This window comes from Erpetoichthys calabaricus, chromosome 3 (assembly GCF_900747795.2).
Source record: "Erpetoichthys calabaricus chromosome 3, fErpCal1.3, whole genome shotgun sequence".
Classification (NCBI taxonomy): Eukaryota; Metazoa; Chordata; class Cladistia; order Polypteriformes; family Polypteridae; genus Erpetoichthys; species Erpetoichthys calabaricus.
In genome coordinates, this window is record NC_041396.2 from 24,128,032 (window position 1) to 24,141,342 (window position 13,311).

General features: G+C 43.6%; 1 protein-coding gene across 6 annotated transcripts in view; it reads right to left on the reverse strand.

Annotated features, from left to right (window-relative positions):
* Positions 1-13,311, reverse strand: part of ppfia4 (PTPRF interacting protein alpha 4) — a 505,408-nt gene that overhangs the window by 207,719 nt on the left and 284,378 nt on the right. For all 6 annotated transcript variants that reach the window (XM_051924406.1, XM_051924405.1, XM_051924404.1 and 3 more), the window contains exon 2: positions 8,422-8,523. In XM_051924406.1, coding sequence (XP_051780366.1) covers positions 8,422-8,523 — 102 coding nt within the window. The remainder of the gene's footprint in view (positions 1-8,421; positions 8,524-13,311) is intronic.

Below are 13,311 nucleotides of genomic sequence, written 5' to 3' on the forward strand. Positions count from 1 at the left end.
AGACAGTCCTACAACATCCAGAGCCTTGAGGAACTCCGGGCGTATCTCATCCACCCCCGGGGCCCTGCCACCAAGGAGTTTTTTGACCACCTCGGTGACCTCAGTCCCAGAGATGGGGGAGCCCACCTCTGAGTCCCCAGGCTCTGCTTCCTCATTGGAAGGCATGTTAATGGGATTGAGGAGGTCTTCGAAGTATTCCCCCCACCGACCCACAACGTCCCGAGTCGAGGTCAGCAGCGCACCATCCCCACCATATACAGTGTTGACACTGCACTGCTTCCCCTTCCTGAGACGCCAGATGGTGGACCAGAATCTCCTCGAAGCCGTCCGAAAGTCATTCTCCATGGCCTCCCCAAACTCCTCCCACGCCCGGGTTTTTGCCTCAGCAACCACCAAAGCCGCATTCCGCTTGGCCTGCCAGTACCTATCAGCTGCCTCCGGGGTCCCACAGGACAAAAGGGTCCTGTAGGACTCCTTCTTCAGCTTGACGGCATCCTTCACCGCCGGTGTCCACCAGCGGGTTCGGGGATTGCCGCCACGACAGGCACCGACCACCTTACGGCCACAGCTCCGGTCAGCTGCCTCAACAATAGAGGCACGGAACATGGCCCATTCGGACTCAATGTCCCCCACCTCCCTCGGGATGTGGTCGAAGTTCTGCCGGAGGTGGGAGTTGAAGCTACTTCTGACAGGGGGCTCTGCCAGACGTTCCCAGCAGACCCTCACAACACGTTTGGGCCTACCACGCCTGACCGGCATCCTCCCCCACCATCGAAGCCAACTCACCACCAGGTGGTGATCAGTTGACAGCTCCGCCCCTCTCTTCACCCGAGTGTCCAAGACATGTGGCCGCAAGTCCGACGACACGACCACAAAGTCGATCATCGAACTGAGGCCTAGGGTGTCCTGGTGCCAAGTGCACATATGAACACCCCTATGCTTGAACATGGTGTTCGTTATGGACAATCCGTGACGAGCACAGAAGTCCAATAACAAAACACCGCTCGGGTTCAGATCAGGGGGGCCATTCCTCCCAATCACGCCCTTCCAGGTCTCACTGTCATTGCCCACGTGAGCATTGAAGTCTCCCAGCAGAACGAGGGAGTCCCCAGAAGGTATGCCCTCTAGCACCCCCTCCACGGACTCAAAAAGGGTGGGTACTCCGAACTGCTGTTCGGTGCATATGCACAAACAACAGTTAGGACCCGTCCCCCCACCCGAAGGCGAAGGGAGGCTACCCTCTCGTCCACCGGGGTAAACCCCAATGTACAGGCTCCAAGTTGGGGGGCAATAAGTATACCCACACCTGCTCGGCGCCTCTCACCGGGGGCAACTCCAGAGTGGTAGAGAGTCCAGCCCCTCTCAAGGAGATTGGTTCCAGAGTCCAAGCTGTGCGTCGAGGTGAGCCCGACTATATCTAGCCGGAACCTCTCAACTTCGCGCACTAGCTCAGGCTCCTTCCCCTTCAGAGAGGTGACATTCCACGTCCCAAGAGCCAGTTTCTGTAGCCGAGGATCGGACCGCCAAGGTCCCCGCCTTTGGCCACCACCCAACTCACACTGCACCCGACCTCCTTGGCCCCTCCCATAGGTGGTGAGCCCATGGGAAGGGGGACCCACGTTGCCTCTTCGGGCTGTGCCCGGCCGAGCCCCATGGGTGCAGGCCCGGCCACCAGGTGCTCGCCATCGAGCCCCACCTCCAGGCCTGGCTCCAGAGTGGGGCCCCGGTGACCCGCGTCCGGGCAAGGGAAAACGCCGTCCAAAATGGTTTTTCTTCATAGGAGGTTTGTTTAACCGCTCTTTGTCTCATCCCTCACCTAGGACCAGTTTGCCTTGGGTGGCCCTACCAGGGGCATAAAGCCCCGGACAACAGAGCTCCTAGGATCATTGGGACACGCAAACCCCTCCACCACGATAAGGTGACGGTTAAAGGAGGGGTAGAGAAATTTCAGTTTGGCCCAAACATTTGTGCATGGACTGGTACTGTATACCAATCCAGAAGCTTCAGTTTGTATTAACAACATTCAGACTACTTTAAACTAGAATGTGGTACCAGACAAGGATGCCCCTTTTCACCACTGCTATTTGCAATCACCATTGAACCACTGGCAGTTCACTTTCGAAATGCTTATCAGATAAAGGGGATTATCAGAGAAGGACTTGAACAGAAAATTTCTCTATATGCAGATGATATGGTACTGTATATATCAACCCACAAAATACTGTGTCTGCAGTCTTAACAGCACTTACAGAATTTCAAAAGGTCTCAGAATTAATTTGAATAAGAGTGTGCTCTTTCCAGTGAATTCTCAAGCATAGAATATCAGATTGGACACTTTCCCTTTTATCATTGTAGATCTGTTTAAATACCTAGGGGTAAAGTAAACGTAAAGCTCTTTATCAACAAAATTTTGCCGTCTGTATGGAAAAAATTAAGCAAGACTTGCATAGATGGTCAACCCTTCATCTCACTCTAGCTGGAAGAATTAACATTGTTAAGATGAACATCCTTCCTAAGCTTCCCTTTTTATTTCAAAACATTCCAATATACATTAATAAATCATTTTTAAGCAATTAGATTCAACCATAACCTCATTTTTTTGGAACTTAAAACATCCACATATTCAAATAGCGACCCTACAAATACCCAAGGCAGAAGGTGGCATGGCTCTACCTAAATTTCAGTTTTATTACTGGGCAGCAAACATACAAGCTATAAAGACCTGGACACAAATAGATGAACATACACAGGCTTGGTGGGCAATAGAAATAAAATCCTGCAGTACTTCTTTATTTTCTCTGCTTTGTGGCCCTATTAATGCAAGTTATCGCCAATATACTAATAACCCAGTTGTGCTTCACTCACTCAGAATATGGAACCAATGTAGAAAGCATTTTAAGATGGAGAATCTTTTATCTGTGGCACCTCTGCATGAGAACCACCTTTTTCAACCCTCGCAAACATATGCAGTTTTTAATATCTGGAAAACATTTGGGATTAAATCACTTAGAGATCTTTATATAGATAACATCTTTGCATCCTATGAAGAATTACATTCCAAATTTAACTTTCCAGCAACACATTTCTTTCACTATTTTCAAATTTGAAACTTTGTTAAACAGAACCTGCACGATTTTCCTAACCTTCCACATTCCTCTGTGCTGCAAAAAAATATTGCTCAGTTTCGAGGACTCAGACAGCATTTCTGCAATATATAAAATTATTTTACAGTCCCTCCATTTCAATGATCCAAGAGGACAATGGGAAAAGGATCTCTTATTCAATATATCTCAGAAAAGGAGTGGAAGGTAGCAATGAAGAGAATTCACTTGAGCTCCATATGCGCAAAGCATACAATTATTCAACTCAAAATTAAATATCGAGCACATCTGTCTAGTTTAAAATTGTCCAAAATGTTTCCAGGGCAAGATCCAACCTGCGAACGCTGCAATCGAGCTCCAGCCTCACTGGGTCACATGTTTTGGGCCTGCGCCAAATTAACATCACTCTGGACCAAAATCTTTAAGTGCCTTTTAGACAGCCTTGGAGTCACAATCCCTCCTAATCCATTAACAGCTGTGTTTGGGGGGCTCACAGAGGGGCTTAAAGTGGAGAAGGACAAACAAACGGTGATCGCCTTTACTACACTACTGGCACGCAGCCTTATTTTGCTCAACTGGAAGAATCCTAACTCTCCTCTTTTAAGTCAGTCAGTAACTGATGTTTTATACTATTTGAAATTGGAAAACATCAAATTCTCACTTAGAGGATCTGTGCAGAACTTTTTCAAAGCCTGGCAGGATCTGATCAATAACATTTTAGAATAAGCTTTTAAAGCACTGAGGAAAAAGATTCTCTCCCTATTTCTTTTCCTTCTCCATTTATCTTTATCCATCTATTAAACTCATCAATTTATTTATTTTTACTAGCTTTAAGTTTTACTCCGTTAGCCATGCTCTCTTTCTCAGGGGTGGGGGCTGATTTGTTTTCAAAATTGATCTATTTGTATGGAATGATTACAATAAAATCAAAAAATAGAAAAAAAGAAAAGAAGAATAGAAAGTGGCCATGATAACCCAAGGGTTTTGTTCTCTGTAGTTAATTAGCTACTCGAACCTGCATCTGGCCCAACTACCTCTTCTACTGAAGTCTGTGAGAAATTCCTCCACTTTTTCTGTAACAAAATTAAAGATCTAAATAATTCAACTAAGATAAATACATCATATGTTTATATCTCTCCTTGTTTTCCCACTCCATGCAGCTCCTTCTCTAACTTCTCAGCAGTCACATCTGCTTTTGTTAATGACCTGCTTTGTAAGATGAGGCCGACTACCTGTGTACTGGACCCCATCCCCACCACACTACTTAAATCCTGCCTTCATGCCATAATCCCGACTGTTACAACAATAATAAACTCATCCCTTGACACTGGCTCTGTGCTGCTCACTTTTAAAACCACTTATGTAACCCCAATGTTAAAAAAGTCTGGTCTTGATGCTGACAATCTTAACAATTTTCTGTCAAAAGTTCTTGAGCGTGTTGTAGCTTCCCAACTCACCAATTACCTAACCTCTAATAATTTGATGGAACCCTTTCAGTCTGGTGTAAGAGCACAGCACAGCTGTGAAACTGCTCTGCTACAGGTAACCAATGATTTGCTTATGGCAGCAGACTCTGGACAAACCAGCATATTAATTCTGTTAGACCTCAGTGCAGCATTTGACACTGTTAGACATGACATTCTACTCTTCATAACGGAAAACATGCTGGATATCTCTGGCACTGCCCTCCAGTGGTTCAAGTCCTATCTGACTGATAGGCAAGAGTTTGTTAGTCTTGGCAACAGCAGGTCCAGCTCAGCGCCAGTCACACAAGGAGTTCCACAGGGCTCTGTCCTCTGCCCTCTTCTTTTCTGTATTTATATGCTTCCCCTTGGCCATATTATCCGTAGCTATGGACTGGGATATCATTTTTTGCAGATGATACTCAGCTCTATTTCAATTTTAAAAGTGGAACTTCATCAGAGCTTTCTCAGCTCACAATTTACCTCAGTGAATTTAAAACCTGAATGGAGCAGAACTCTTTAAAATTAAATTGCAACTAAACTGAACTCCTGCAAATTGGGACTAAAGTGCAACTTAATAAAATGAGTTCCTTCCCAGTCTTTCTTGGCGGTAATCTCATCAGACCTGCCTCTACTGCAAAGAATCTTGGTATTATTTTTGATTCCTCCCTTTCTTATTCCGCCCACATAAATCACACTAAGAAACTTTCTTACTTTCATCTCCGTAACATATCCCGTGTTCACTCCTTCCTCTCCTTTTCTAACGCTGAGAAACTTGTCCATGCTTTTATCACATCCCGTATCGATTATTGTAATTCCCTACTGGCAGGTGCCCCTTCTAATCTTATATTACACCTCCAGCTTATTCAAAACTCGGCTGCAAGAGTCCTTACTCGAACCAGCAGCAGTGAGCACATCACACCCATCCTGCTCCATCTTCACTGGCTCCCCGTGTCTTACAGAATCAAATACAAAATTCTACTGATAACCTACAAAGCCTTAAATAACCTCGCGCCAAACTACATCAGTGACCTTCTCCATCACTATGTGCCTGTCTGTCCACTAAGCTCCTCTGATTCTGGCAATCTTGTTGTACCCCACACTAATCTACACTCCATGGGTGACAGGGCCTTCAGCTGTATAGCCGCCCAGACTCTGGAATGACCTACCGAAATTAATTAGATCAGCTGACTCCATGAATTCTTTTAAAAAACATCTCAAAACTCATCTGTTCAGGAAGGCGTTTAGCTCTACTTGACTTTATTACCCTTCTCTCAGTTTACCTTTATGTCAAGTTGCTCATGTAACCTGTGTGTGTGTGTGCGAGACCATCGATTATGTTGTCTGTTAGGCTTTTCTCTGAATTTACTATCTTACTCTCTGGTTTAGTACAATGCTATTTACTGTATACCCTGTCATTCTTTCTTAAACTCTATAAAGTGCTTTGAGCATAGGACAGGCACAATATAAATAAAATGTATTAATATTATTATTATTATTACGTCTTTTACTTTCGGATAGTGCCGTTTTCCATCTTCCCTTGATCCATCCCAATATGATTGTCCTTGTCGCATGTTTCTCCGTTCTTCATGGACAATATGTATTGCTTATATTTATGTGTACATATATGTGCTTTACCTGATCGGGTCGGAGAGGACAGGGGCGTCTTTTGTTCCGTAAGTCATACTGTGGGTGTTGTTTATATTTATGTATATATATGTGCCTCCCCTAAACCAGGGGCGTCATTTGTTCCTTACGGTCATATTGAGAGTTCTGTGTAAATTTCTGTATATACTAGGGGGTTCCCCCCTGCTCACTTCGCTTGCCAGCCACTTTGCATCTTTGACGCTCGCGTTGTGATGAAGGGGGCTGAACACACCCCAAGGAGACACACACCTCCTCTGAAACCCTCTCTTAAATGGTGATACAATGGGAAAAACATAGTTTTTTTTTACCTCCTCTTTGCTCGATCAGCTGCTAGTTTGCTGCTGCTGCCGTGCAGCGTGATCTGCATCTCCTTTGGCACTTTGAACATTTAAAAGCCTGTACAGTGAGTACTATCCACTTGTAGAGCCACAACTCCATACGTCACCGCAGTTGTAGAACCACAGTTATAGACCTGGAAGTGACGTCATCACCATTTCAGGACTGACTTCGTAAAATCTCTTGGAAGGTTTCGACAGGTCTCGGCAATGCCCAGAAAGGAACTTCGGGTCAAGGACCCGTTCAAAAATTAAGCGAAAAAAATGAAAAGGAAAAACAGTACATCAAACCAAATAATACGCATCATTGCGAAGTTCGGAGGGTTTCTGCCATCACGTCGTGTCATACATCAAACTAAACAATACGGATCGTTTATGTGAAATACACTTTTAACATTTACGTTGTGTTTGAGTCTCTGGGAACCATTTAACATGTCGACAAAATTAAAATCATTAAGATTTGTGTTAATTGAAACTAGTTTTTCGTTTACATTCATGAAACAAAATATACAATATGATTACAATGTTTATATCACATAAGAGTTTAGTAAAACATTAATAATCCATCCATCCATCCATTTTCCAACCCGCTGAATCCGAACACAGGGTCACGGGGGTCTGCTGGAGCCAATCCCAGCCAACACAGGGCACAAGGCAGGAACCAGTCCTGGGCAGGGTGCCAACCCACCGCAGGACACACACACAAACACACCCACACACCAAGCACACACTAGGGCCAATTTAGAATCGCCAATCCACCTAACCTGCATGTCTTTGGACTGTGGGAGGAAACCGGAGCGCCCGGAGGAAACCCACGCAGACACAGGGAGGACATGCAAACTCCACGCAGGGAGGACCCGGGAAGCAAACCCAGGTCCCCAGGTCTCGCAACTGCGAGGCAGCAGTGCTACCCACTGCGCCACCGTGCCGCCCAACATTAATAATAAAAGATTAAATATTTTAAATTGTACAATGTATCTGTGCAATATTGTTCTAAACCAATTTAGAATGAACATTTAAACCAATCTAATAGTTTTAAACATATATTTGTGTTTCATTTCCAGCCCCGGGCATGGTTAAATCTTTTGGCACAAAGTCCCATCTCATGAAATGTGAGTTCTTGATATTTTTTAGTTTATAATTTACAAATGGAATAAGAATCTGAAAATCTAACAACATCACAATAAAGTTTGATAAATTCTGAAAAGAATGATACCAAACATGTATATGTAGGTTTTAAAATAAGCCTGATTTAAAGTGTGACAAAAAACGTGAAGCACTTTCGTTGCACTTTTAGGCTTAGGATTTTATATATAGAGAGTAGATATATCTGTGGAAGTTTGTTAGGACTGGCCATCCTTTTTACTTAAAAGTGGGAATGTGGGGTGGTTTGAGAGAGTTTCTACGTATATGGACTGGGAATTTGCTCAAGAAAAAGCTAAAGGGGACTTTCATTTAATTGGCGCTGTGGTGTAAAGTAAATTGGCGCCGCCGAGAGTGGCAGCCTTTTCAGCAGCTCCGTGTATGACTTTTTTTTGTGAATTTCCCATTGGGATTAATAAAGTATCTATCTATCTATCTATCTATCTATCTATCTATCTATCTATCTATCTATCTATCTATCTATCTATCTATCTATCTATCTATCTATCTATCTATCTATCTATCTATCTATCTATCTATCCTATTACATTGGATTTCTTCAAGCTTTTCTGCAATGCCTTTGCCTACCCTTTGCCACCTCAATGGCACCTGCCTGGCACTCCTTCATAATCATTTCAAGCAGGTCTGACTTATATGAGACAGATGTGTTCATCTTGGCTTATCCAGAGAGAATTTTTGATTTTGCATCTCAAATGTCATCATTTTACTTACTCTTGTGTTATTCCGCTCAGCCTTTAGCTCAGATATCTCTTCTTCCTTTTCTAGCAGCTGTTCTCTGCAGCCGTTCAGCTCTTTCGTCAATGTGGCAAACTCCTGAAAGCAAAAAAAAAAAAAACAAAGAAATTTAATTTGATTTTTTTTTCCTATGGACAGATAAGTGACCATATATTTGCCAAGACCAGAAACTGAGGACAGCATTCTTACATCAGCCTTGGGGTTTCTCAGTTATGCCCCACTAATCCTAAAACGGAGAAGAAAGCCCCATTAAAAGCATTTTAATTTCCTCTTCACATCTGTAAGATGCAGTCCTGTGGTTTTCTTTTCTAAGGCGATGTACTAAAAGCAGGAAAATCAATCAATATTGTGTTACAAAATTTAAAGAGATATAAAGCTTCATGATGATTTTTTATCAGCCTTCATTACATAGCACCTTCATCAATGAATTTGGTCTTGCTAGCTTGGACTATGGCTCTCTGTGGCCTCAAAAATAAGAAAAAATGGGTTAACAAAGATGACGGATGGATGCGACTTTGTGTCTGAAGGGAAAGTTTATGCAGTTTATGCATCAATGAGAATTTGATATGGCTGAGCTATTTGTTTCTTTACCAGTCCATCTTGGGCGTATCAGGGTAAATGGGGTCTCTGCTTCAGTGACTCCTGTGATGGATTGACACCCCTTTGAAGGCCTGGATTCCGTCTTGCACCTGATGCTTCTGGAATTACCCACCATCCCCCAGATGATCCACAGCTGGATTTAACACTTTATCCCAGTACAGTGAGGCAGCAGCACTATCCATCATGCCACCATACTTCTCCACCCATTTAGTAAATCTGCTTAATGCATTTTTTGGGTCTCTGTGAAATGGAGCCCAACAGGATGAACTGACGCTTGAAGAGGAGTCAAGCCACATAGGGCACCAATCAACCTACCACACACACATATTTTAGATGCAGAAGAAACCAGTATAAATCTCACATTCACATAGGAAGAATCATGGAAACTACACAAGGATGGTACTCATTAGCTCAATATCTAATGAACTAACATGCACTCATGCATTTCAATTTATTTCACTTTCACCCTGCTTACATCTATACCTTACTGTTCCTCTTAAGGAGCACCCAGACACTCTTTGTTCAGACAAAAGATACAATCCCTCCATCAGATCCTGAGTTTTCCCCTTGGCTTTCCCTAGTGGGCCATGTTCCGACCTCTCATCACACAACTGCTTAATGAAATGACAGGGTGTCTGCACACCGAAGTCATCAAGGAAGAACCCCCTCCATCTCAATCTCAGCAACGGATGTTCTTGCAGCGCCTATTCTTAGTATTATCTATGGTTCATTATTGCATGGCACAGTACCTGATGCATTAAAAGTGTCAATCGTCAAACCATTACTTAAAAAGTCAGATCTAGACCCACACATACATAATAACTATAGGCCCATTTCAAATTTACCGTTTCTCTCTAAAATTTTAGAAAATGTAGTCACCAATCAGCTTCAGTCACACCTTATGCATCACAATTTACTTGAGAAATTCCAGTCTGGCTTCCGCACTGGTCATAGTACAGAAAGGGCACTAATGCGTGAAGTAAACTACATTCTGACATCCACTGATGAAGGAAACTCTACTGTAATTATGTTGTTAGACTTAAGAGCAGCATTTGACACCATTGACCATTCCATTCTACTGCACAGGCTGGAAAATGACGTTGGGCTCACAGGCACCATCCTTGCCTGTTTAGTTCTTATTTATCAAATCGATTCCAATATGTACATAAATGTGCTGACAGTACTCCATCATTATACACAGAAGTTCAATATGGTGTCCCGCAGAGCTCAGTACTGTGACCTTTACTGTTTTCGCTTTACATGCTTCCACTGGGATCTATCATTAGGAAACATCATGTTAATTTTCACTCGTACGCAGTGTCACGAGCGTTTAGGGAGCAGCTTAAAGACCCAACGAGCAGCGCGAAATCGCACGTCATGGAACAACGGCAGTGTAGTAACCACTCTCTCTTTGCTCCGACAAGAAAGATGAGATAACGCAGCCTTGAATTCACCTGAAAACCTTTGCCAGCAGAACAAGCCACTTCCGGGTTCTTTCCTTCCCTCTGGTCCCCCAATGATGACGTCAGCACATCCCATCTACCTCAGCGGTTCCTTTCCCAGCATACCCTTTCTATTTCCGTCCCCACAGCATAAAATGTCCGCCGATCATCATGTAAACTGTCTGTGTTGTATTTCATGACTGACCACATACCAAAGCAAAACCGGTTCTTACAGTATACGGGGTCGGATTCCCCAACACTTAAAGATTGTGTTTGTGCTTTCTATTACAGCAGATGACACTCAGTTCTACCTTTCTTTTAGACCAAATGAAGTTTATCCAATGTTGTCTTTAATTAGTTGTTTTAGTGAATAAAAGGATTGAATTGATGAGAACTACCTATCTTTAAACACAGAACAAACAGAGATGTTAATTATTGGAGGGAATGATGCTGATCGCAACAATATTTTGTCATTTAACCCCCTTCACTGCTCAACTTTTTGTTGGAGTAGAGTCTCCACACTCATTCAATGGCAGGGTGTTCGTGTGCTGCATTGTTTAAAGTATGATAATAATAATAACAATTCTTTACATTTATATAGCGCTTTTCTCGCTACTCAAAGCACTTCCTTGAGTGGGGAGCCACTTTAACCATCTCTAATGTGCAGAATCCATCTGGATGATGTAACGGCGGCCATTATTGTGCCAGTAGCGTTCACCACACATTAGCTGTTAGGTGGTAAAGTGGTGCTAATTAGAAATGGGGGACAATGAGGGGGCGAGAATGACTAGGCCGTGGTGGACAACTCAGCATGGACATCGGGATACACCCTACTCTTTACGAAGGATGTCCAGGGATCTTTTTATGGCCACAGAGAGTCAGGACGTCGGTTTCATTCATAGGACAGCGTCGTTTTTACAGCACAGTGTGCCCATCACTGCAGTGAGATATTGCAATCCTCATTCAGACCACAAGGTAAAGGCCCCCTGCCGGCCTCACCAGCACAGCTTCCAGCAGCAAACCCAATTTTTTCCTAGAGGGTCTCCCATCCAAGTACTGGCCGGGCCCGAACATGCTTAGCTTCAGGTGGATGACCTGTTCTGAAACACAGGTGGTATGACTGCTGGCCATGATCAGCTCTCTGCCAAGGATCCCTATTCATTAAGTCGCCCGGGGTGAGCCAGATGCCTGAGGGGGTATTAATCAGTGCCACAGGAGTAGACTCTGGAAGTCCAAGACCAGGAATTAGATTAAATAGCTCTGTGAATGCTTTGTTCTCTCACTAGAGCAGGGGTCCTCAATCACGGTCCTGGAGGGCCGGAGTGGCTACGGGTTTTCATTCCAGCCAGTGTCCTAATTAGAACTCAGTCCTTGCTGATAATGAAAGCTGGTGTTTAACTTTATGCCTTGTTAGAGCCTTTATTCATCAAAGGCAAATTTTAGTTACTTTGTAGATCAGTGGTCCTCAATTACAGTCCTGGAGGTCTGCTATGGCTGCAGGTTTTCACTTTAACCAATTTCTTAATTAGAACCCTTTTATTTACAACTAAAGCACTATGTTTATTGAGCTTAATTTTAGTTCTCTTGCCTGCTGCCATTCAGAACCCTCAATTTCCTATTTTAGATTTTAGCAGCTACATTTAACTTTTAATTGTTGCCTTTGTTCTTAAACAGACATTAGTTAATAATGAGATGCAGATAACCAATAAACTAGCAGCTCTCCAGCTAACGTGCTTACCATGAAGTATCTGAGATAAAAAATGTTTAGAAATGAATGAGAGGGGAATTGGAAGACCATTAAGCTGAAATCAATTCTGGTCCACAAAACACATGGATAATGTTCTCACAGAAGGAAACTCTACAGTGCAATTAAAATTTCTCTTGGATGACTGCAAGCATTACCAAGCTAAATAGTTCAATACCAAGATTTTATTATCAGCATCGACTACTTTCTAATTAGGAAACTAGTTGGAATAAAAACCTGCAGCCACTGCGGCCCTCCAGGACTGTGATTGAGGACCCCTGCACTAGAGGAAGATGGCACAGTAGTTGGCACTCCTGCTGCACAGTTTCAGAAAATCAGGTTCAGGTCTGTGGTGCTTGCAGGTTCTCTCTGTGTCTGAGTAGGATGAAAGGAGTGATAAATCACCTGCCTGAGTCAGTACCCCACTGGAGGTAATTATAGTCATGAATTGTTATTAAAAGTTTAAATACAGTTTTATTACTTTTACAAACTGATGACAACAGCACTGGGAAAAGTGCACGTCTGCATTTACAATCATTTGGCCAAACGATAATTTATTACATACACAGTGCTAAGCGCTCCCTTTCTACTAGCTAAGCAGGGGAGAAGACGAAGAAATGATGCAGTCATAGCAGTTTGCATATTCAGAGAGTAGAACAACGTTTGGTCTTATCTGCGTCTATTCTGAAAAGTAAAGAAGGGCCATGTCATGTCACACGTGTGATTTCTAGGAATGTGGCCGCTGTGTCATAAGAGAGTGACCCTGACATCCTACTTAGAGGAGGAGCAGTTGCAACAGGACAGATTTTACTTGCCATTTGCATAGGCACAAGAAATCAAGTACAAGTTCCCTCATTCAAACAGAAAACATCTAATTTAATAAAAAAAAACTGCTTACAATGTGCCAGCTTCTGTAGCCGAGGATCGGACCCCAAGGTCCCCGCCTTCGGCCACCACCCAACTCACACTGCACCCGACCTCCTTGGCCCCTCCCATAGGTGGTGAGCCCATGGGAAGGGGGACCCATGTTGCCTCTTCGGGCTGTGCCCAGCCAAGCCCCATGGGTGCAGGCCTGGCCAC